Source organism: Panicum virgatum, chromosome 2N (genome assembly GCF_016808335.1).
Source record: "Panicum virgatum strain AP13 chromosome 2N, P.virgatum_v5, whole genome shotgun sequence".
NCBI classification, from domain to species: Eukaryota; Viridiplantae; Streptophyta; class Magnoliopsida; order Poales; family Poaceae; genus Panicum; species Panicum virgatum.
In genome coordinates, this window is record NC_053146.1 from 24101041 (window position 1) to 24127189 (window position 26149).

Sequence of the window (26149 nt, forward strand, 5' to 3'; positions counted from 1 at the left end):
CAAAAGTGGTTTCCGTTTTGTGAAAATTAAAATTATTTAAATTTAAACTAAAGATTCATAAGTAATTCATTTTAGATAAAACAATATGAAATGGGTATCCAAAGTTTTCTAAATATGTAACCTATCTATTGGCATGATACTTTTCAGTTGTTCATATTAATTTTTTTATTTTCATAATAATTGGTTGCTTGTAGTTATGTCTATTATTTTTGAATAACTAAGCTTCAAATAGAGCAATAATAGAGATGTTACATTTTAGAAAAAAATTGGTACTAGTTTTATATTTTCTAATTTAAAATAAATAAGATTTGGCTTTTAAATATGATTAGAATTTTTCTAATTTATTAAAAAAATACAAAATCACATTGGAAACCACCCTAAAGGGCCAAAGTTTTCTGGTTTTCACAGTTGGATGGTCTATGTTATCGGATTTTGTAGTTAAAGGTTGAAAATCAGACTTTTGTAATATTTCGATGGTGTAATTCAGACTTTCCCTCCCAAAAAACATCATTGGGTACCACTTGTGTCCTTAGGCCAATCTCAGTGGAGAGTTTCACTGCGCAGTTACCAAGACTGTCACATCAGCTTTACCGCCTCATGAAACTGTCAGTCTCAGTGTACAGTTCATTGCACTGTTTCACATACACTCTGTGTCATTAAACTCTTAGATGATGGTGTGATCTAATGTGCTATGAACTATGTAGCCTGTCTAATGAAGATTTCTGGAAAGGTACCATAAAGAGATCTCTTTTGAATTGGCTTCTCTGCTTCTGTGTTGCCAGCAGTTGGCTTGGCTATTATCTATGATTCACAAAGTTCAGATAATGCAGCTCCTTCACGTTACTAGTATTTGTCATCTACTCTCTGGTTACTATGCTGCTCGTGACCATGGATTCAGCATTCACCGACAAGGGAAAAAAAAATCAAAGATCCGTAGGAGCAATATACCATGGATTCATAGACATGGCTTGACCTTCATGAATCCTCGCATGGGATTCTGAAACCATGCTGCATATGGTGGTGGCTATGGTGGGGGCGTAGCAGCTTGTGGTGGTGGGGGCACCATGGTAGTTGAGGGCGATGCAGCTGCAGGTGGTGGCGCAGCAGCAAGTGGTGGCGGCGCCATGGTTGGATCTCTTGGAGAAGAAGTTCCGTGCGGCGGACTTTTTCTCCCTGCTCGCCATCGGAGCCCAACGCAGTGCTACCCAAGATTACCAGGGGGAGGAGGCGAGATTGGAAAGGAATTGGAGGCAGAATTTGAAAGGGCAGGACGGAGATTGGAAGGAACTCCATATATGCGTGCTGGAGAAATTGGGGGCGAGGATGGCGCGTGGGAAAGATTTGCCGCGCGGGAGGAGCACCAGGAAGCTGAAGGCGCAGCGGAATCTTAGGGATGAAACAATCCGCTCTCAGTGGAGTGTCGTGGACTTACCGAGATGTTGGTAACTAAAGCAACACTGTTTCATCACCACGACACGTTGATCTTCTCTCCTTTCATTAAACTAGAGCCATGTCAGCAAAAATGCCTATGTGGCAGCTGATTTAATGCTGATGAAACTAGCACTGAAATTGGCCTTAGTTACAAGAGAACACAAAAAGGTTGAAGCATTAATAGAATTGGGTAAATGGAAGGCATGTGCCATTTAATTTATTATCAACTAGAATAACATCCCTAGATAAAATATAGAAAAGTCACAATATGTTGATATGGATCTGACATGCATATTACAAGTGAGGAAGGCGATTACATTGTTTCTAGCAAGTATATACTTTAAATTTCACCTTAAAATTTTGTTTAAAAAATCCCAAACCAACGCGCGGGTATCACCTTAGAAAAACATAAACCCTAGTAAGTCGCCGCGCTTCAGCACGAAACCCCAAACCCCTCTCCCAGAAACTAAGCAGCTGCCACAACCACAGCCGTGAGATGGCGGAGAAGACCGAACCGGCGGCGGCCGCGGCCAGCGGGCTCGCCGGGGAGATGGAGGTAGAGGCGTACCGCCGCCTCTTTCCGCTGGCCTTCCTGGAGCGCCACCTCCGGGAGTCCGTCCGCCCCGATGCCCGCCGCCTCTCCGAGGCCCGCCCCACCACCGTCGCCCTCGGCGCCGTCTCCTCCGCGCATGGATCCGCTCTCGTCCGCCTTGGCGACACCGTAATGCTCCCCACTCTCCCCTATTTCCCACCTCGTGCTGGCCTCGCGCGCTCCGCAACTGCTTGACGAAATGCCTGTGCAGGCCATGCTCGCGTCAGTCAAGCTGGAGGTGATGTCACCCCCGGCCGAATCCTCGGATGAAGGATCCGTCGGTTCGTGCTCCCTGTCCCATGGATAGCTGCTGCTTCTGTTGCCTTTGCTTGTTTTTCATGGTTAACTTATCTGTATTTTGCGCAGTTGTTGAGTTCCATATGCCACCCATCTGCTCCCCGTTGGTCAGACCAGGCCGGCCTGCTGACGTGGCACCAGTCATTTCCAAGGCCCTTGAGGACGTTCTCATGAGGTTTTTATTGTCTGATTTTGGTGCTCCAATAACTTCAGCTCTTTGATTGAATGAATAGATAGATAGATGCAGAATTGAATCCTTCCCAGAGAAAGGGAGAGTTCATCAGGATCACATTTGATTGATCTTTACCTGAAAATCCTGACTTTTCACAAACCGATATGGAAGTTGTGATTTAGAGTAGAGAGAACTGGTTTGGCCTAGTCATTCTTTTTGTAGTAATAAACTAACATAACATTGCCACTTCAGTTTATTAACCATGGACCATTTCCTGTTAATAAAAATAAGAGCAGGAATTGGGTTATGTGATTGTTTTAAATACAGAGCGACACATATTCTGTTTTTCGTATTAGTAGACATAAATATAGCCGTAAAAGGTAATAATGAAAGTGACATGTTGGAGACTGATGTTAAAAATCTCAAACAAAAAAGAATAGAGGGAATAGCAAGATTTGCATCATACACTGCCATGCATGTAAACTTATTTTTCTGATTGTAGGCTTTAATCTGTTCGACTTGGTCTTGTCATCACATGATTTGGCTATTTTGTCCGTACCTCTTGTCTGTATCACTTCAACAAACTAACGCACAGTCTGGCAGAGAGGTAACTTTGTTCTGTTCGCTTGTGCCTCTTATGCAGTTCTGGAATGTTGAATTTGAAGGAGCTCTGTTTGATCAGTGGGAAGGCTTCTTGGCTAGCATACCTGGTAAATATATATGTACATATATGCTTCTCTCATTGATAACTTCATAGTGTGAACTGAAAGGAGCTGTGCCATTGACATGAAATCTCAATTAGTCACTACCTCACTACAAGGGCTCCACTATGTACTTGTGATGAATAATATAAGTTGAATAATATGAGAAGGGGGGCCAATCCAAACACCCAGAGTATTTCATTGAGTCAAAACTACTGTACCTTAAAAGATCTGGTACCTTGGAATAGCATGATTCTAGTTGAGAAACAGCCTTACAATCAGGCTAAAATATCCTTGTGATTTTTGCACATTCTATCCTATCAATGCTAGAATACTAATGAGTAATTATTTGTGATGTTTTGAAAAATTTACTCATGCTTGTGATGCCTTTCCTCAAGCTACCCTTCTTCCTTAGTCTGTCATTATTTTCTTTTTTTTAAGAAGTTAACCCACCTTCATTTGTTATGTCTTTCCTCAACTCTCAGCATTTTCTCATTACTTCATAAAACTTCTTTGTACTATCATCTTAGTAACTTTTTTGAACTTCCTTTCCTCACGTGCCAATTTTGTAATTGACACTACTAAGAGTGCCCTCAACTTGATAAGGATCCAAGCTATGGTTTTCAGCAGCACCTTTGAAATTTATGCCACTTAAGCTGTAGGACTTTATGCCTTAGGTGATTGGACAGGAATTATGCATACTTTTTGTTAACTTCTGGCGGACAGATAATATTTAGCCTAAAATAACTTACGCCCTGTTTGGATCAGGCTGGATTTTGAGACTCCAGAATCTAGAAGCTGCAGTGCTTCCAAATGGGTTAGTTTCTAGTGAAGATTTCAGAAGCCAGATTTTAGGATTATTAAAATCCTAGAAGCTTGATAAGGGTAGATTTTAGCAACCTATGTTACCCGGATACTTGGATACGGATACGGATACGCGATACGTCGATACTCCGATACGTCATTTTTCCAAAAACACTGATACGGGGATACGCGAATATATATATAATATATATAAAAATATTCCAGACTAGTTCAAAACGACCATATTTCATAGTATGATAATATAAAAATAGTATGCAAATGATAAATCTAATTGTTATGTGGTGGAGCTCCTGCAGTATCAGATAGATCGAGAGCCCCTATATCATCTAGCATACTCTCTATGGCTGGTTCATCCAGCGAGAGTTGAGCTTGCTGAAGAAAATCAGCACCACCATCAAGGTCAAACTCAAAGGTATCTCCTCCAATATCCCACATTGCTGTTGGACCCTGGTAATATTCTTCCGTTTTCCTTGAAAGAAGACGCAAGTTCTGGTGTACAAAAACTAAATCTTCAGCACGTCCAGGATTCAGCCTACAGTATTTAATTTAAGTTAAATCCCATGTTGCTTGATTGAATTAATTAGTGAGCAAAAGAAAGAAAATAATTGAACCTGTTTCTGATAGAACTATGGATCATTCCATAGGTACTCCAATTTCTTTCAGCACAAGAAGAGGATGTTGGCTGCCCAAGTAATCTGAATGCCAACCTTTTCAACTCAGGAGTAGAGTTACCATGAATTCCCCACCACTGCTTTGCCTCCAGATGAGCTCTATCTTCAATTGAGTCATAGGAATTAAATCCATTCCCATACAAAGAGAAATCAGCAAACTGTTGCTTGATCTTTTTTAATTCATCACCAGAAAAAAACCTTCTGAAACATTTGTTTCTCATATCTGAAATCTCTTCATCCATATGAGGAGCTTGGCGATTTGGAATCTCATTAATCCATGCCTCACTATAATACCTGTGCCAATAACATATATAAGGTACAATTTAAGAACTAAACAACAACTAAACAACAACTAAAAAATAAATAGTAGAATACATAAGAGACATATATAGAATAGAACATTACTTGGGATTTAAGGAGTGTGCCAAGCAATGCAATGGGGTGTTGCTTTTTGCCCATCGACTCACTAAGATCTCATTAATAGTGAAGTAAAAGGTAGATTCCTCATACGGCTCTTTCCCTTCATGGCGATAAATTGTTTTCTTCACCTTCTCTATCATTGTATCCCACATCTCATATATCAAATGAAGGCATGGTTTATCAGTGTCGGCTGCACGTATCATAGAGTATATAGGTTCAGTGAAATCAAGAATATAGTTTACTTTATCCCACCACACATCATTTAGAATCTTCTCTTTGACAAATTGTGCTTGACCCACATTATCATCCCTATATGTATTCCACTTTTCAGTAACCACCATCAGCACAAGAGATTCTTTGATAGCACGAAGCCTCTTCAACATCACAACAATAGAGGCAAACCTCGTGTCAGCAATGGCTAGAAATTTCAACTTACTAAAATCATTGAACATAGACAACCTCATGGAGTGACTCATGATGAAATTTTTAATCGCAGCAGCATCTCCAGAAACCTCACTTATCCAATTGAATTCTTCATAATTCTCATCATCAATGTTCCTAGGAGCACAAATGTTTTTCAGCCCAAGGTTCAAGGTATGAACGACACATGGGGTCCAGAAAATATGGGGATGCTTTTGCTCAACAATCAGCCCAGCACCTCTGCAATTAGATGCATTATCAGTGATCACCTGCACAACATTTTGTGGGCCAACCTCATCAATTACTGCTAGCATCTTCTCAGCAATGTACTCCTTTTTCTTGACTTCTCCTTCAGTGTTGATTGCTCGTAAAAACATTGGCCCATCTTCTGTCACAGCCAAAAAAGTTAAGAGAGGATGTCTTTGAGCATCAGACCACCCATCAGATACCACACTAACACCTTTAGAGCTCCATGTTGACTTTACTGGTTGCAGCATTCTCCCAACATGCATCTTCTCTTGCAACAGAAGAGTTGTCCTCAACTTGTTATAGCTTGGAGGGACATAGCCTCCCAGGCCATGGTTTGCAGCAAAGGTGAAGGCCTTTCTGAAATATGGGTTTCTTGCAAGATTGAAAGGCAGGCCTATAAATTTTAATAAATAAAAATGTAAGCATGCATGGATTAATTAAGACTTAAGAGTTGATTGAAAGAGAAATAAGCTAGCTAACCTGCTGTGTAGAACATCCTTGCAATCAAAGCATCAAGCTGGCTACGAGTTTCTAAATTGAAGCTAGATTCAATAGCTGAAACCCCCTTTCTCTTCCTTGCACTTATGCTCGTGCCCGACACACCCTCCTCAGTAGGCAATGGAATATCTCTAGGCAATTTTCTAGCAGCGACTACCTCAGCCTTAGCAATTTCATTATTAAGTTGAGCAATAACCTGATCTGAAGACTGTGGACAGAACCTCACGCCATAACCTGGAATCTTTAGGAGATGTGCCTTCACTCTTGAGTAACTCCCATTGATTATGAAATCACAAAGTCTGCATCTACTCTTTGCATTACCTCCCTGACCCTTTCCAATCTTCTCCAGCACCTCGACATACCTCCACAAGGGCTTCATCTCATTGTCGTGTGGAGGAAAAACACGAGCAGCAGCCAAGATTTGGCTTGCCCTAGCTGAATTGTTGCCTGACGAAGGAACAGCACCTGCAGTACCAACAGCAGTGCTGGATGCAGATGGATCTGACGCACCAATTTCACTCGCCATTGATCAGATTGGAGTAGGGGGAGGGTGATCGGGGAGAGGCGGACTGGGCGTCGGGCGATGGTGATGGGAGATGGCGATGGTGCAATTGGCGGCTACGTGGAAAACGATGAAGGGATGCGTGGAGAGAGGGTCTCACGTGTATAGATGGTGTATTTACATGGTGAATGAGGGGTTAGGGTTTTGAGGTGTCGGGAAAGAATCGAAAAGGTGTCGACAAAGTATCGATATTATTTTATTTATTTAAATATTATTAAAATATCCGATACTTGTCCGACAAGTATCGGAGGAGTATCGGTATCCCGTAAGTGTCGGAGGAGTATCGGTATCTGATACGTGGGCATTCGCAAGTATCCGCGCATCGTAGTTAGCAACTACTGGATGATAAAATTGCCGTTTTACCCATGCTCACCCCTATGCAACATAAAATGTTAGCAAGGACATAAAAAAAGATGTATGCATCAAACATCCATAAATATTAGTTATTGCAATTCAGAGATCCATAAATCACAATTCAAATTTTATCCAGAATCCAGATTTTGAAAATCCATACAAAATCTAGATTTTCAAAATTCACAATCCCATCCAAATGTGGCCTTAATAAACCCCATTACCCCAACTCCCCACAATATAGGTTTTGAGTTTTACTATTTCCTTCTTATGACCTAGTCCTTAGGCACCTTTTTTTGTAGATTCACATGATTGCAGTAAATACTATGTTTACTCTTGACTCCTGCACTGCATATGCATATAAAAAAACATGACCTGTGGGGGGTATGATGTCCGCCGGGCATTGATTAAGGAGAAGACCTTCTCATGTAGGCCAAGAAAACCCCCGAACCCCTGCTCCACCCTTACACAGGGGTGCCGTTGCCTGTACCGTAACCCATGTGAGAGCGGGCCGGGATGCGTGCTGGGACCTATTTTCCATGTGCTTTGGTTGTGTAGGCAGACGAGGTGTTTTTTTAACCCCAACCTGAAATTCGCTCCCATCGGGAGTTAAACCCAGGACCTGAGGAGTGCTACTGCATATGCATATCATGTTCACGGTAATGCACATGAGATTAAAATTATGCTAAGTTGGATCCATGATGCTTCAAAATTTAAATTTTACCACTTGAAAAATCCCACTATAAGAAGCTAACTAGCAGAAATGTGAATCCAAAGTATGGTTCTTTATTCTCCAACACTTTTTGAAAATCTTTAGTGAGCTCACTTTTAAAACTTAAGAAAAAACTTACTGACTGCTCTAGTGAGCTCCAGATGTAATTGTTAAGCGTTGTTGCCAGCGTCTATTTTGAAAGGTGGCGCCTAGGTGCTAGGCAGAGGAAGACCACCTCAACTAGCACCAAGGCATTTTGTCGATCCATTTTTTTCACCTAAAGAAGTTTAGGACTTGATTCATGTATGAAATATGAAGTGGGACAAATTAGAGGTGGAGACCAACGAACTATGGTCATGGAACACATGGTTGTACAAACACATAGTCACACATAAGTGACGTCAGAGCACTAGACAGCCACAGCACCTAGCCTAGCAGTGTTGGAAACATTGTTGCCAGTACCTTGAGGTTTACTTTAGGCTTCATACATTACTCTTACTTTAGGCTTTCTAGTGCGCCTAATTATTAGAGACGGAGCTTGCTGGGTTGGCAGCAGCACAGGGCAGCCCATAGCCACCAAGTTCCTAGAACGATGGGGTCGAGGAACGCAGTACGCTATTTTAAAAAAAAAAACTGGAATGAGAGGGCTATACTTTGTTGGGATGTTTGTTCGAAAAGTGGAACGTGTACCAACTTTTTTGGGAATGATCCTCGTTCTATTTGCAAACACAGTAAGTAGTTATTTACATATAATATGTTGACTAAGCAGAAAATCAACTAGAAAATTCAGCTTGCTTTCTCTACTAGAAGTGTCCCATGTTCCTTCCTTTCATTTTATTCGTCACCAGCCCAACAGGCCAATTAGGCCTGCGGTCTTTGCACATCAGCCCATTTGCACGTCCACCTCCGCCCATTTGCATGGCTTCTTGCACTTGTTGCTGCTCTGCTACTGCTGCTGATGCCTTGCGTGCTCCTTGCTCCTGAATCCTGAATTCTGATGCAACGGAGGTCAGCACCTCAGGACCAAGATCGACGTCCAGCAGCCTACATCGTTCCTGCGCCTGTGTTGCTGGGTTGCATTCCCAGGTGGCGAACCAGCGACAACCCTCATCGTTCCCGACCCGCGTTCTGGAACAAACGTACCTGGGACGTGGAATGCGGCATCGTTCCGCATTTCTGGTGACTGTGGGGCAGCCAAGATAAAGAACGGAGGAGCAGTAGTGTTTGTGTGGAAAACAGTCAGTAATCTTCAATAGTGGCCAATGATTAGATAACCCTGTTTTGGGTGGCCTTTCCAACTTTGATTGAAATTTTCCAAATTATTACGTTCTGAAGTGGCACTGCTTTAATTTTTCCTTAGAAGCATGTTTATATATTCTGGATCCTAAATAAGTTTTCGTAAGAGCTTTGTGTTTTGATCTTTTCTTGATGTTGAACATTTGCAGGATATCTATTGTTTGAATGCTGATGGGTCTCTGTTCGACGCTGCACTGATTTCAGCAGTGGCTTCCTTCACACATTGTATGTTCCTTTATTTTCAACGTCTGTATGGACATGATATCCTTCCACTATCTCATTATGGACAATACTCCCTCTGTCCTGAAATATAAGGCATTCCAACATTCTTGGAGAGTCAAAGTTTTTCAAATTTGACCAAATTTTTAGAGAGAATCATAAAAATTTATGGCACCAAACATATAATTATAAAAATATATTTAATGGAGAATCTAATTGTACATATTTGATATCATAAATGTTATTAGTTTATTGTATAAATTTGGTCAAACTTGAAAAAATTTGACTCTCCAAGAATGTTGGAATGCCTTATATTTCAGTACAGAGGGAGTATGTAATATCAGTATACTAGAATACCCTGATACTCCGCTGCTGTCACTTCAATCATGAAGTATGTATTCACATTACTCACATTACTACTGCTGTGTATTTTCCATTTGAAACTTTCTCATGAAACCAACCTCAGGAGCTGATTTTCTCAGCCTACTGTAGTATCAAATACACAAATGTTATGTGCAGGCCATTAGGGCCCATGCGAGGGCTTTCTTCTTAATATAATGAAGCGTAGCTCTCCTGCGCTTTCGAGAAAAAAAAAAGCCCATGCGAGGGAGCAACAGAACCAGGCATCCCTTGAGTCGGCCCACTGTTTACACAAACAGTAACCTTGCAACAGCAGCCTTAGTGATAAGATTAGAACATCTTATCACAGCAGCCTGAGTGATAGGATTAGATCAGGTTGTTTCCTTAGATCAAGTCTTCCTATCCTTGATGCTCTGAACCACACTTTGGGAGCTAGATGAGATCCTGTTGGATTTGTGCTACTATCTTCTGTGGTATCTTGATTTCTTAATAATCACTACTTTTTTTTCGAGAATATGCAAGAGAGAGGTGTATCTTTGTATTAAAAAGAAAGAACGATGAGTTCGCTATAATGCAAGGGGGCATGGATGCACACACGATCACTTATCACTTCTAATTCTATGATATTTTTTTTTTGCAGTGGAGATTCCTTTAGTTTCTGTTGGTGATGATGGTAGAGTATTCACTGTTGGAGGCAATGAAGGGAAAACCAAATTTGAATTGGTAAACAGAGAAAAGAGGAAGCTTACACTTGGCGACATTCCATTTTCCCTTACGTGTGCACTTCACAAGGATAGTATTCTAGTGGACCCAACTTCTGAAGAAGAATCGATAATAGAGACTTATGTGACTGTTGTTATAGATTCTTCAGACCGCATAGTGTCAGTACAAAAACTTGGAGGTGCAGTGACTTCCATGACAGCTGTTAAGGTAACTAACCCGATCTTTTCTTCCTAGAATGTATCATAATGAGAATCCATTTATACGTTTTGGTCTTTGGAGAATGCAGTGCTTCTGAAAAATATTGCAGCAATGTGTCATTAGCAGGGAACAAACTTCATATATTTTATGTGATAAGGAAGATATTGCCCTATGTATTAACTCTGGTCAATGCCTTGCAAAATATTGTATGTTAATATTTGGTTTCGTTTTGTGAATGTTGACTCCTTTTCCTTTTCTATTATCACATTCACTACATGGCATATGCATTACAAGGTAATTGCTGCTGATACAATATCTTAATGCAGGAGTGCATTAGCTTGGCTAAGGAAAGGAGGCGGAAGTTAAGAGAGATTCTGAAAGACTCTGTTGACGTCATGGAAGTTGACCAAACTGAATAAGTCTGCAAATGGATTCAGTTAGTCTAGCCGGTTATTTCTTGGTGGTTCTTTGGATGCCTCGGTTGACCTGGTTGTAACAGCAGTTCTGTTGTTTTAGCTTTCTGTTTAGCTAGACGAGCCCAAGTAAGTATGTAACGATTTGTACCCTGCATAGGATTCCGCACTTGAAAAAGCTGCTTGATCTTATAAGCATGTCTGCAATGCACTTTTTTTTTAGCGACCATGCCTTAGCACTTCTTTCATTAGGGTGAAAGCAGTTTACAGACAAACATGGTGCGGCCAAACAGAGCTTGGCCAACACAAGAATATAAAGGATTAAAGAAAGAGATATTCTTTCGGGTTTCATCTCTAGCCTACCCCAACTTGCTTGGGAAAAAAAAGTTATGTTGTAAAGAAAGAGAAACATTGAAGAAAGCTACAACCAACACACATTGGCAGTGATAGAAGCCGCAACCACCACCACAACAAGAATAAGCAGCATGAAGCCATTAGGGGAAGGAAGGACACACCCAACCCAACCACCATAACTTACAAAAGGGATACACCATCGCCAATGCTGCTTGGAGAGAGCAAGCTCGAAGAATGCGACCACTATATCAAAGCATCCGCCGAACTAGTGGTAGCAAAGTATCCACCCAAGAAGCAACATGGCGGCAAAGCATCCGCCCAAGCAAACGGTGGCGGCAAAGCATCCACATGTACCACGAACGGTGGCAAAGCATCCACCCAACGACAACATCCTGGGCGGCAAAGCATCCGCCAGAGCAAGCACCAAACAGCACAACCGTGGCGCTAAAGCATCCGCCAGAAGACAAAAATCCAAGCAACCAAGGCGACTATGGCAATTCAAAGCAAAGACAGGCCTAAAAGAAAATTTATCCCATGAAGAGTTAACGATGACCACCACCACGCAACTGCACTCCAGTGTGAACTTCCAAGATGATGCCTCCAAGGAGGGAAACGACACAAATATGTCGCCGTCATCGCCCGACCGACACGGTCGGAGTTTTCACCCAGGAAGTTCACAGGAGCGGGAGGGGAGAAGGGAAGAAGAATGATGCCTCTAAGGAAGTAAACGGCATCTAAGGGTGTCGCCATCATCTGCTCACAGGCAAGCAGAGCTTTCACCTTGCCCCCATCCCCCAGAGCATGCCGCCAACCTTCCTGAGCTGCCACCACGCACCAAGGGATGGCCACCTCACGGCAGCCCCCGTTGTAGGAGAGCGGTCACCCTCCACCATAACAGACAGGGTCCAAAAGTCCCCTAGAACCGGCAACAGCGGAGACCCGCAGTGGGGTAGCCACCGAACCCGCCACTGCCAGGTTGGGGCGCCACCTAGGCCCCTCCACGCGGAATGGGTGTTGCAAAAAAGTTCTTCATTGTAGCTATGTGTGAGTTTAAATATTTGCATGTTTGAACTTCATATATGTATATGGATGGAAGCAAGCAAACTAGCGGTGACCACATTTGTACTATATTATATTATTTTATCTGAAGTGAGTGGTAGTAGGGTAACAGCTATACGGCTAGCTTATAATATTTAATTCAGCACCAGCGAGTTAACGCGTATGCACGATTTGATTTTAACTCTAACCAACCACGATCCGATCGATGGTGATGGTTCGACTGGAACAGCCCATGATTCATTGCTGCAGCTTCCCTTCACTACTACAGAAACCTATATCACCTCCGGTTTTCAACCCCGTTCGATTTAAGTCGATAGTGATATGCCTATTTTTTTAAAACAAAAAATAATATAAAAAATCCTGCGGCCGCCGCAAGCTCGGCTCCGTGGCGCCGCAGCAACACATGCACCCACTCCGCCCCAGCTTCGACCACCGCGCCCTCTCCGCCCAGCTACCCGCCGTGCCTACTTTGCCCCTTCCAATTATCATGGCTGCTCCGCCCCACTGGACGCCAGGCCTGCACTACCACCCCTCATGCCTAAGGTGTGGGTGTAGGGAAACGGGTAAGCTACGCTAGCATCACTACCGCATAAACTCAAGATACTTGCGAGTAGAAGATCATAGATCGTTACCACTAGACGCGCAGCGCAGCGGAAGAAGTCGCGCATCGATGTAGAGGAAGTAGTCGATCACGTCCCACGAACCGAGCTCCTCGTACTTGATCCCAGCAGCCGATCAGCGCAGCAGTCGCAGCAGCGCCTCCACGGAGTCCACACGTACGGGGATGAAACGCCGGGCGTCGGTGTGCTAGCACCGCACGCACGGCAAGGGCGGCGGCCGAGAGAGAGGGAGGGGCGGCGGTGTAACACCCTAACTTTAAATTTCTGTATTTATTAATAAATTAATTGGCTTTAGTTAAATTTTCTAAGGTTTATTGTGTTTAGTTGGCATTTAAATCTAATTTTTGATCAATAAATAATTAAAATCCATCATAGGTTTAAATTTTTGTTGCATTCATGCTGGTGCATAATTTTAATTGAGTGTGGTTTGAATTCAAATTCAAATTTGAATTCAAACTATGTTTGAATTAGATTTAGAAAGGAGAGAAATAGAAATAGGAAGGAAAATAGAAAACAAACCCAAAACCCAACACCCAGCCTGGCCCGCGGCCCATCCCATCTCCCTCTTCCCACTCGGCCCAGTCCAACCCTCTCCTCCGGCCCACTCTCCCCGCGGCCCAGTTCGCTCGGCCCGTGGCGCGCCGAAGCCCAGCGGTGCCACTCCCCCGGCCCAAAATCCCGCAGACCCCGCGCCCAGCCCAGCGCCGCTTGGCCCCGCTCCACCCCGGCCCATCCCGCGCAGCGCTCCGGCCCAGCTCGGCCAGGGCCCCGCCTGCCAGCGCCCCCCCCGCACTCGCCCCGCGCAGCGCCGCGCGCGCGTCGCCCGCCCGACCTGCCGGTCCCACCCGCCAGCGGCACCCCGCTCGCGCCTGCGCGTCGCTCGCGTCGCCGTGAGCCGCTGACGCCGTGGCCCCACCCGTCAGCTCCGCCTTCCCCGTTTTCCCCCGCGCTGCAACGACCGCGCCGCAATCCCCGCCGGGATCACGTCGGGCGCGCACCTCCAAGATCCCCGCCGGCCCCCCCCCCTTTAATTGGCCCGCATCCCTGCGCCTCTCTTTCCCTCACGCCGCCTCCCCAACCCTCGCAGCCGCTCGGAGTCGCGCCGCCGCACCCCGGAGTCAGAGCAGGAGCCCCGCCGCCGCGTTCCCGGCGCTCCCCGACGCCCCAACCACGGCAAGCCGCCGGGAGAACTCTGCTCGGAGGCCACGAACTCCCCCGAGCCCGCTGCCTCTACCCCAAGCCCTGCGTCAACCCCGTCGCCACGCCCCGCGAGCTCCGCCACGCCCTGCCGCCTGAACCCCGCCGTCGACCACGCTACACCGGCGCTCCTCCCGTTTCCAGGGCTCGGTAAGCACCAGCTCGCCTCCCTGGTCTTTTTGCGCTAGTATGGATGGCCGTAGACCCGTTAGCCCCTAGGACGCCACTCGCCGGTGAGGCCTCGCCGCCTAGATCCGCCATGACCGCCGAACTCAGTGCTCTGAGTCTCCCCGGGCCCAAATAACCCCCCAGGTGGGCAACGCACATCGCGTATACCCTCCCTGACCCCAAATCCTGACCGAATCGACCCTTGGAAGCCGGATTAGCGAGCTCCGTCGAGCCCTGGTGAAGCGCCGCCGCGGATTTGTCGCCGGCGGGCGAGCACCGTCACCCCATCGCGCTAATTGAATCCCAGCCGCCCGATCTGCCTTGGACGCTTAGGATTAGAACAGGTTACCTCTTTGATCCGAGCCACAAGATCCAGATCTGACGGCTGACATCTTTAGATACCGGTTCGGCCTGGTTTTCTTTCTAAAGAGCCCCTGAGTTTTTCTCGAATCAACCCGCGCTCCTTGCTAGTTCAAATATATTTACAGATCGGCCCAAAACTTTGCACAGAACCCCCCTGAGCTTTCTAGAAATCAAACCCGCCGTCCAAGGCCGCCGGTTTTGCGCGTTAGCCCCGAAACTAAGGTTTAATTGCGTTTTAGCCCTCGGTTTTAGCAGAAAAGTCCCTGGAACTTCAGTTTTCTTATAAATAAGCCCCTAGAACTTGTTTTAGGCCTAGTTTATGCGTTTTAGCTCCGTTTTTAGCGTTCTTTATGTCCACGCGATCGTTGTAACGCGTAGAATAGTTTTAGACTAGTTTATTGTGCTGTTTTTATGTATTGATGTACTGTTTCTTAGCTCTTTGTTAGTGTTTGCTTGTATGCTTATTTCATGCTTTGTTTTGGCCATGTGTTCGTGAGTAGACGCTGAGCTACCTGAGGAGCCCCAGTACCAGTACCCGGAGCAGCCGTCTTCCGAGCACTTTGAGCAGCAGCCAGAGCAGTACGAGGAAGGCAAGTATAACATGAACAACCTATCACCTTTAAATACATTTTCATACTGCATTTTAATACTGTATGCCTGTAAGGACATTCCTAGCCACTTTATATCCTTTATATATACCTTTGGGTTGCATTTTGGTTAGTTGTGCTAGGTTGCTGCGCTATAACACACTCTGGTCCTTTTAATTTAAATTGATTAATGTTTTACTTGAACTTAATTCTGAGAGTGGCACTCTGTGTGGCTTGAGTGGCTCACTTCTCATTAAAAGATGTTTTTTTTAGAAACATGGTTTAGGGGGCCAGCACGGTGCTTAGTGCTTGGTTGGCCACTCTCCATAAGGACCGGTTCATAGAGCGACAACCTGGGACAACAGCGCTACCACAAGGCTAGAATGGGATAGACTTGGCGTAATAATTAGATCTTTTTGGTTTGGAGTAACTTACCTGCGGGGCAAGAGTAGTAAGCTTCAATGGTCCCTGCTCCTCCGGCTTGGTCTGTGCTTGGATTGCGCTCCTGTGCTTGTACCCCCGGAGGTGGGCCCCATCGTCGCCGACCTAACTCTCGCGGTTACGCCTTACCAACGAGATTCTTTCTAAAGGCCTCGTAGTGAGTCGCTGGCCATCTCACCTAAGGAAGTGTGATGAACAACTGGCGTAGCTCACGACTTGTGGGTAAAGATGTGCAACCTCTGCAGAGTGTAAAACTGGTATACTAGCCGTGCTCACGGTTATGAGCGGCCCAGATCCTCCTTTTGATTAGTGAAGTTATCTCCTTCCGACGAGGGAGGTGCTTCTCGGGGTTTACCTTGGTGGCTTGGTTTTGGTTTTGGTTCTCAGTAGTATCTTGACTAAACTTGATTAATTACTATGTAACTGGGTTAATGGTAATTCATCAACTCGTAGTAAATAGCTTTAATAAAATTTTGCCAACACTTAAAAGCTAATGCAGTTGAGTCAGCCAGCCTAGAGCCTCATAGTTTGTGTTATACTTGTTGAGTACAAGTTGTGTACTCACTCTTGCCTCTTCTCTACTTTTTCCTCTTGGCTACGCTACTGCTGCTCAGTTCCTGCCGACACGAGGGAGTTCGTCCAGCGCTACCAGGACTACGAGGACTTCTAGGTGCTTCGTCTCCCAGTCGACGTCCCTGTGGCGCCCTGCTTCAGCTTCAGAGAGCTTTATTCGTAATTTGTACTTCGCTTCCGCTGTATCAGACATTTTGTCATTATTGTAATAAATAACATTCGTATTCGCTTTATTATGTCTTTTTACGTGATATGTGCTATGATATACTGTTCATTCTGTTGTATATACGTGTGACTTGATCCTGGCACGTATATGATTGCTCGGTTTATGTTCTTTTATAAACCGGGTGTTACAGAGTGGTATCAGAGCCGTATCGACTGTAGGACGAAGCCTAGATAGAACTGGTCGAGTTTTAGGACTTCTTCTCTTCAATCCTTGCCTGCTGAAATTATTTTACTATTATACCCCTTGACTTCTTTGACTTTTTACCCTTCTTGCCTTGATTTCTCTCTCTGAAGAATAGTTTCGTAGATTTTGGCCTAAATCAGTCATCTGACCACCATGAGTTAGTTAGGTGACCCTTTTTATAATAATCCGATAGCACGTTCTGCGACGCGTTGTGTTAGCCGAGTCTATTGCTAAACTCGGCTAAGTCATGAAAATTGTCTGCTTGTTATTATGCTACATGTTTGATTTGGATTTTTGACTGATTGCATAGCTTAGTAGTTTAAATTTGCTTAAAGAAAATCACTCAGATGTTAAAGTTAACTAATTAATAAAATGAGTTAGATCGTTGGGGGTAAAACAGTCAACTCTATCCTGTCTACTTTATCATGGCTGAGTCTTTTTCCGCAAAGAGTTATCATATCCATCTGAGTTTATTCCAGCAATATCCTTACTCGTAAAATCTTTTGTTCAAATCAGATGGTGAACACCAGGAGCACCGGTTCAGGTTCTGGCCAGCAGCAGGGTCAGAACAACCAGGGTACTGGGATCCCGATGCCTCCGCCCTTGACTCCGGAGCAGTACTTCCAGCTCCAGATGCAGATGATGGCTACCCTGAACAACACGGTTCAGGCTCTTCAGCACGCTCACACTCAGCCTCCGCCTCCTCCACCGCCGCAGCCTCGCGACAGGCGTGCTGAGTTCCTGAGGGGTCACCCGCCGACGTTCTCTCACACGTCCGACCCTCTTCAGGCCGACGACTGGCTCCGTGCAGTGGAGCGTCAGCTGGACATCGCCCAGTGCGATGATCGTGAGCGTGTCTTGTACGCAGCAGGACAGCTGCGAGGGGCAGCTTTGGACTGGTGGGAGTCCCACCCAGTTCATGACCGCGAGTCTCTCACCTGGCTCCAGTTCAGGGAGCGTTTCCGCAGCCACAACGTCCCCGCGGGCGTTATGAAGATGAAGCAGAAGGAGTTCCTTGCACTGAAGCAGGTAATCTTAAGAATAATCATTCAGCGTTTTCTTTTGAGCTAATGCCCCTTGTTCTATCCTTATGAATCCTGAGTTAATTTTCCGATATCTATCTGTCTTTGTGAATTCAGGGGACTATGTCGGTCACGGAGTATCGTGATCGCTTTCTTCAGCTGGCTCGCTACGCCCCTGCCGAGGTTGCGGATGACCGCAAGAAGCAGGAGCACTTCATGGAGGGTCTTGAGGACTACCTCCAGTACGCGCTGCTCAACCTCCGCTTCGACGACTTCAACCATCTGGTTGACAGTGCGCTCAACACTGAGCGTAAGCACCTGGAGATGGAGGACAAGAAGAGGAAGGTTGTCCCCGTTGCTTCCGGCAGCAACACTCGTCCACGACTCCAGCAGCCCCAGCAGTACCAGCCTCAGTACCGGCCTCCTCAGCAGTACCAGCAGAGGCCACCGCAGCAGTACCCGCCTCGACAGCAGCAGGCAGGTCAGGGCCCGAGGTTGCCGGCACCTCCGGCTCGTGCAGCTCCACCGGCACCGCAGGCTCCACGTCCGGCAGCTCCTACCGGACAGCAGGCTCAGGGACCTCCTCGCACCTGCTTTCACTGCGGCCAGCCGGGGCACTACGCCAACGCTTGCCCCCGGAAGGCGCAGGCGGGACAGCAGGGGCGCCCAGCTCAGCCCAGGGCGCCAGCACAGGGCAGGGTGAACCACGTGACGGCCGAGTCAGCGGCCGAGGCTCCCAACGTGGTTATTGGTACGTTCATGGTTAATTCATATCCAGCTACAGTGCTTTTTGATACTGGTGCTACGCATTCCTTCATTACTCAGTCTTTTGTCGAGCATCATGGTATTCATACTAGCACATTAAAGAGGTGCCTGTTAGTATCTTCACCGGGTGGACAGTTGAGGTCTCACACTTACTGCCCGAGAGTCAGTGTTTCTTTGAGGGGAGTAGAGTTCTGTACTGATCTGATGGTGCTAGACACCAAGGGCATTGATGTCATTCTGGGAATGGAGACTCTGGCCAAATGGGGAGTTCGGATATATTGTGCTCAGAGGACAGTCTTGTTATCAGCTTCCAGTGGCCAAGAGGTGGTTATCAGTGCAGTAGAGCCTTCTGGATTTCTTCACCATATGGAGGCTAGACCCACGGACGGAATTCGCGTGGTGTCTGAATTCCCGGATGTCTTTCCGGATGATCTGCCAGGTATGCCGCCTGAACGCGCCATTGAGTTTTGTATTGATCTCTTGCCTGGCACAGCCCCTATTGCAAAGAGGCCCTACCGTATGGCACCTATAGAGCATGAGGAAGTTAAGAAGACTATTGATGAGTTGCTAGCCAAGGGCTATATCCGTCGCAGCTTCTCTCCTTGGGCTTTTCCATTATTGCTGGTAGATAAGAAGGATGGCTCGAAGAGGATGTGTGTGGATTATCGGGAGCTGAATGCAGTCACCATCAAGAACAAGCATCCACTGCCCCGTATTGAGGATCTCTTCGATCTGCTTCGAGGTGCTCGTATATTCTCGAAGATTGATCTTCGTTCGGGATATTTTCAGCTAAGGATCCGTCCTGGGGATATTCCGAAGACGGCATTCACCTGCAAGTACGGGCTATATGAGTATACAGTCATGTCCTTCGGCTTGACTAATGCCCCGGCTTTCTTCATGCATCTGATGAACATGGTCTTCATGGATTATCTGGATGTCTTCGTGGTGATTTTCATTGATGATATTCTGATCTTCTCCAAGACAGAAGAAGAGCATGAGGAGCATTTGAGGCTCGTGTTGCAGAGATTGAGAGAGCATCAGCTGTATGCCAAGTTCAGCAAGTGCGAGTTCTGGATTGACGAGGTGCCATTCCTCGGTCATGTTATCTCTCAGGGAGGCATTGCTGTTGATCCGAGCAAGGTGAAGGATGTGCTCGAGTGGGAGACACCGCAGACAGTGAAGGAAGTCAGGTCTTTCTTGGGCTTAGCAGGATATTATCGGAGGTTCATCGAGAATTTCTCCAAGATCGCGAAGCCTTTGACTTCCTTGCTAGAGAAGAATGTGGCTTTTGTATGGACAGATGAGCGTCAGATGGCCTTTGATGAGCTGAAGAAAAGGTTGACTACGGCGCCAGTCCTGACTCTGCCAGACCAGACGAAGAGGTTCACGGTATATTGTGATGCTTCGAAGGATGGTCTTGGGTGTGTTCTGATGCAGGAGGGCAGAGTGATTGCTTATGCTTCACGGCAGCTACGCCGGCATGAGCTGAACTATCCTACTCATGATCTTGAGTTAGCCGCAGTTGTGCATGCTCTGAAGATTTGGAGGCATTACTTGTATGGGCAGCGGTGTGATATCTACACTGATCACAAGAGCCTCAAGTACATTTTCACGCAAAATGAGCTGAACATGCGGCAGAGAAGATGGCTAGAGTTGGTCAAGGATTATGATCTGGAGATTCACTATCATCCGGGCAAGGCCAATGTTGTAGCAGATGCTCTGAGCAGAAGAAGTTATGTCAACATGGCCGTGGCTTTCCAGATGCCTCCAGAGTTATGCGAGGAGTTCGAGCAGCTGAGTTTGGGCTTCTTGCATCATACTTCGAGTGCAGCATTCGAGGCAGTACCGACTCTAGAGTCAGAGATCAGGCAGCATCAGAAAGATGATGAGAAGCTGCAGGAGATTCGTGAGTTGCTCAAGAAGGGCAAGGCTCCTCATTTCAGAGAGGATGATCAGGGTACCTTGTGGTACAAGAACCGGATCTGTGTTCCAGATGTAAAGGATCTCCGGAAGTTGATTCTGAGTGAGGCCCATGATACAGCTTACTCTATTCATCCGGGCAGCACGAAGATGTATTATGATCTGAAGGAACGTTTCTGGTGGTATGGGATGAAGCGTTCAGTGGCAGAGTACGTGGCTATTTGTGACACCTGTCAGCGTGTCAAGGCTGAGCATCAGAGGCCAGCAGGTCTATTGCAGCCTTTGAAGATTCCAGAGTGGAAATGGGAAGAAATCACTATGGACTTCATTGTTGGATTGCCTCGTACTCAGAAAGGGTACAACTCTATTTGGGTAGTAGTGGATCGTCTGACGAAGGTTGCTCACTTCATTCCAGTGAACACTACTTACTCCGGTGCTAGACTTGCAGAGTTGTACATCTCTCGGATTGTCTGCTTGCATGGTGTGCCGAAGAAGATTATATCTGACAGAGGGTCTCAGTTCACTTCTCGGTTCTGGGAGCAGCTCCATGATTCGTTGGATACGAAGCTGCGTTGTAGTACCGCTTATCACCCTCAGACAGATGGGCAGACAGAGAGAACCAACCAAGTGTTGGAGGATATGCTGAGAGCTTGTGCCATTCAGTATGGTACTAGTTGGGATAAGTGCCTGTCATTTGCTGAGTTCTCATATAACAACAGCTATCAGGCCAGTCTGAAGAAGTCTCCCTTTGAGGCATTGTATGGCAGAAAGTGCAGGACTCCTCTCTATTGGGATCAGATCGGTGAGAAGCAGCTCTTTGGCCCTGAGATCATAGATGATGCAGAGCAGATGGTTCAGGCTGTGCGAGAAAATCTGAGGATTGCACAGAGCAGACAGAAGAGCTATGCAGATGGCAAACGGAGAGACCTGACTTTCAGTGTCGGTGATTATGTGTACCTGAAGGTGTCTCCGATGAGAGGGATCCGCAGATTTAATGTCAAAGGGAAGTTAGCACCTCGGTATGTGGGGCCATTCAAGGTGTTAGAGCGGAAAGGCGAAGTTGCTTATCGCCTGGAGTTACCTCTCAGCCTCTCAGGAGTTCATGATGTCTTCCATATATCTCAGCTGAAGAGGTGTTTGCGAGTACCCGAGGAGCAGGCACCCCTGGATGGAGTCGATGTCCAGGAGGATCTGACTTATACTGAGCATCCGGTGAAGATTCTGGAAACATCAGAGAGGGTTACTCGGAACAAGCGCATCAAGATGTGCAGAGTTCAGTGGAGTCACCACAGTGAAGCTGAGGCTACATGGGAGCGAGAAGATGAGTTGAAGAAGACATATCCAGATCTCTTTGCTAGCCAGCCCAGCTAAATCTCGGGGACGAGATTTCTTTAAGGGGGTAGGGTATGTAACACCCTAACTTTAAATTTCTGTATTTATTAATAAATTAATTGGCTTTAGTTAAATTTTCTAAGGTTTATTGTGTTTAGTTGGCATTTAAATCTAATTTTTGATCAATAAATAATTAAAATCCATCATAGGTTTAAATTTTTGTTGCATTCATGCTGGTGCATAATTTTAATTGAGTGTGGTTTGAATTCAAATTCAAATTTGAATTCAAACTATGTTTGAATTAGATTTAGAAAGGAGAGAAATAGAAATAGGAAGGAAAATAGAAAACAAACCCAAAACCCAACACCCAGCCTGGCCCGCGGCCCATCCCATCTCCCTCTTCCCACTCGGCCCAGTCCAACCCTCTCCTCCGGCCCACTCTCCCCGCGGCCCAGTTCGCTCGGCCCGTGGCGCGCCGAAGCCCAGCGGTGCCACTCCCCCGGCCCAAAATCCCGCAGACCCCGCGCCCAGCCCAGCGCCGCTTGGCCCCGCTCCACCCCGGCCCATCCCGCGCAGCGCTCCGGCCCAGCTCGGCCAGGGCCCCGCCTGCCAGCGCCCCCCCCCCCCCCCGCACTCGCCCCGCGCAGCGCCGCGCGCGCGTCGCCCGCCCGACCTGCCGGTCCCACCCGCCAGCGGCACCCCGCTCGCGCCTGCGCGTCGCTCGCGTCGCCGTGAGCCGCTGACGCCGTGGCCCCACCCGTCAGCTCCGCCTTCCCCGTTTTCCCCCGCGCTGCAACGACCGCGCCGCAATCCCCGCCGGGATCACGTCGGGCGCGCACCTCCAAGATCCCCGCCGGCCCCCCCCCTTTAATTGGCCCGCATCCCTGCGCCTCTCTTTCCCTCACGCCGCCTCCCCAACCCTCGCAGCCGCTCGGAGTCGCGCCGCCGCACCCCGGAGTCAGAGCAGGAGCCCCGCCGCCGCGTTCCCGGCGCTCCCCGACGCCCCAACCACGGCAAGCCGCCGGGAGAACTCTGCTCGGAGGCCACGAACTCCCCCGAGCCCGCTGCCTCTACCCCAAGCCCTGCGTCAACCCCGTCGCCACGCCCCGCGAGCTCCGCCACGCCCTGCCGCCTGAACCCCGCCGTCGACCACGCTACACCGGCGCTCCTCCCGTTTCCAGGGCTCGGTAAGCACCAGCTCGCCTCCCTGGTCTTTTTGCGCTAGTATGGATGGCCGTAGACCCGTTAGCCCCTAGGACGCCACTCGCCGGTGAGGCCTCGCCGCCTAGATCCGCCATGACCGCCGAACTCAGTGCTCTGAGTCTCCCCGGGCCCAAATAACCCCCCAGGTGGGCAACGCACATCGCGTATACCCTCCCTGACCCCAAATCCTGACCGAATCGACCCTTGGAAGCCGGATTAGCGAGCTCCGTCGAGCCCTGGTGAAGCGCCGCCGCGGATTTGTCGCCGGCGGGCGAGCACCGTCACCCCATCGCGCTAATTGAATCCCAGCCGCCCGATCTGCCTTGGACGCTTAGGATTAGAACAGGTTACCTCTTTGATCCGAGCCACAAGATCCAGATCTGACGGCTGACATCTTTAGATACCGGTTCGGCCTGGTTTTCTTTCTAAAGAGCCCCTGAGTTTTTCTCGAATCAACCCGCGCTCCTTGCTAGTTCAAATATATTTACAGATCGGCCCAAAACTTTGCACAGAACCCCCCTGAGCTTTCTAGAAATCAAACCCGCCGTCCAAGGCCGCCGGTTTTGCGCGTTAGCCCCGAAACTAAGGTTTAATTGCGTTTTAGCCCTCGGTTTTAGCAGAAAAGTCCCTGGAACTTCAGTTTTCTTATAAATAAGCCCCTAGAACTTGTTTTAGGCCTAGTTTATGCGTTTTAGCTCCGTTTTTAGCGTTCTTTATGTCCACGCGATCGTTGTAACGCGTAGAATAGTTTTAGACTAGTTTATTGTGCTGTTTTTATGTATTGATGTACTGTTTCTTAGCTTTTTGTTAGTGTTTGCTTGTATGCTTATTTCATGCTTTGTTTTGGCCATGTGTTCGTGAGTAGACGCTGAGCTACCTGAGGAGCCCCAGTACCAGTACCCGGAGCAGCCGTCTTCCGAGCACTTTGAGCAGCAGCCAGAGCAGTACGAGGAAGGCAAGTATAACATGAACAACCTATCACCTTTAAATACATTTTCATACTGCATTTTAATACTGTATGCCTGTAAGGACATTCCTAGCCACTTTATATCCTTTATATATACCTTTGGGTTGCATTTTGGTTAGTTGTGCTAGGTTGCTGCGCTATAACACACTCTGGTCCTTTTAATTTAAATTGATTAATGTTTTACTTGAACTTAATTCTGAGAGTGGCACTCTGTGTGGCTTGAGTGGCTCACTTCTCATTAAAAGATGTTTTTTTTAGAAACATGGTTTAGGGGGCCAGCACGGTGCTTAGTGCTTGGTTGGCCACTCTCCATAAGGACCGGTTCATAGAGCGACAACCTGGGACAACAGCGCTACCACAAGGCTAGAATGGGATAGACTTGGCGTAATAATTAGATCTTTTTGGTTTGGAGTAACTTACCTGCGGGGCAAGAGTAGTAAGCTTCAATGGTCCCTGCTCCTCCGGCTTGGTCTGTGCTTGGATTGCGCTCCTGTGCTTGTACCCCCGGAGGTGGGCCCCATCGTCGCCGACCTAACTCTCGCGGTTACGCCTTACCAACGAGATTCTTTCTAAAGGCCTCGTAGTGAGTCGCTGGCCATCTCACCTAAGGAAGTGTGATGAACAACTGGCGTAGCTCACGACTTGTGGGTAAAGATGTGCAACCTCTGCAGAGTGTAAAACTGGTATACTAGCCGTGCTCACGGTTATGAGCGGCCCAGATCCTCCTTTTGATTAGTGAAGTTATCTCCTTCCGACGAGGGAGGTGCTTCTCGGGGTTTACCTTGGTGGCTTGGTTTTGGTTTTGGTTCTCAGTAGTATCTTGACTAAACTTGATTAATTACTATGTAACTGGGTTAATGGTAATTCATCAACTCGTAGTAAATAGCTTTAATAAAATTTTGCCAACACTTAAAAGCTAATGCAGTTGAGTCAGCCAGCCTAGAGCCTCATAGTTTGTGTTATACTTGTTGAGTACAAGTTGTGTACTCACTCTTGCCTCTTCTCTACTTTTTCCTCTTGGCTACGCTACTGCTGCTCAGTTCCTGCCGACACGAGGGAGTTCGTCCAGCGCTACCAGGACTACGAGGACTTCTAGGTGCTTCGTCTCCCAGTCGACGTCCCTGTGGCGCCCTGCTTCAGCTTCAGAGAGCTTTATTCGTAATTTGTACTTCGCTTCCGCTGTATCAGACATTTTGTCATTATTGTAATAAATAACATTCGTATTCGCTTTATTATGTCTTTTTACGTGATATGTGCTATGATATACTGTTCATTCTGTTGTATATACGTGTGACTTGATCCTGGCACGTATATGATTGCTCGGTTTATGTTCTTTTATAAACCGGGTGTTACAGGCGGCTAGGGAGGTGGCGCGGCTCAGGTCATCGCCCCCCCTAGCCCCTCCCTCATATATATAGGGCGTACTAATGGGCTTCTATCTCATAGGCCCATTAGTAACCCTAATCCCTCTTGGATCAATATCCACTTGGGCCTTTAAACCGTATTGTGATGATGGGCTCTTGGGCATATCACCAACAATCTCCCACTTGCACTAGAGACAATCATACATGCAAGCTTTCCAACATTCCAAACCCCTTAAGTGTGTGACCCGTTAGGTTCATGTGTAGGTGGTCGTGATCGGAAATCATTTCCGAATCACAAGTCAATAGCGGCACCTAGCAGGGCATAGTGACTCACAAATACACATAAAGATCATATCGGCCGAACCATAGATATACTCATACACCGATCCCTTTGCCACACGATACCAGTCAAGCTCAAAGCGAGATGCGTGCCACCTTTGTGATAGCTCGACCATTCTCTCGATCTAATAGTGGATTCTATTCATAACTAACCTTTAGTCATCATGATTAACTCTTTAATCACTTTGGCATGGCCATGCACTTTCAAATCCAACTATCTCGAGGGGCCAGAGATATCTCTCCCGTTATCTAGGAGGGGCAAATTCCATCTTGATCCGCTCACATCCCATTCCATGTTTCATGACATACCTGTAAGCTGCTTTTGTAACTACCCAGTCACGGAGTAGCGTTTAGCA

At 46.9% G+C, this 26149-nt stretch overlaps 2 protein-coding genes across 2 annotated transcripts; one reads left to right on the top strand and one right to left on the bottom strand.

The window, feature by feature from the left end:
* Positions 1-1826: 1826 nt before the first annotated feature.
* On the top strand, positions 1827-11339 carry LOC120660099 (exosome complex component RRP43-like). The gene is made up of 7 exons (XM_039938448.1): positions 1827-2152; positions 2235-2304; positions 2390-2495; positions 3136-3202; positions 9347-9422; positions 10417-10706; positions 11024-11339. The coding sequence occupies exons 1-7, from the start codon at positions 1928-1930 to the stop codon at positions 11114-11116; spliced, it is 927 nt and encodes a 308-aa protein (XP_039794382.1). The 5' UTR covers positions 1827-1927; the 3' UTR covers positions 11117-11339.
* LOC120660098 lies at positions 4225-7160 on the bottom strand. Its single transcript, XM_039938447.1, has 4 exons — positions 6259-7160; positions 5095-6172; positions 4630-4983; positions 4225-4550 (listed from the first exon to the last, which is right to left on the bottom strand). Exons 1-4 carry the CDS (start codon positions 6800-6802, stop codon positions 4286-4288), a joined length of 2241 nt encoding a protein of 746 aa, XP_039794381.1. The 5' UTR covers positions 6803-7160; the 3' UTR covers positions 4225-4285.
* Positions 11340-26149: the final 14810 nt, after the last annotated feature.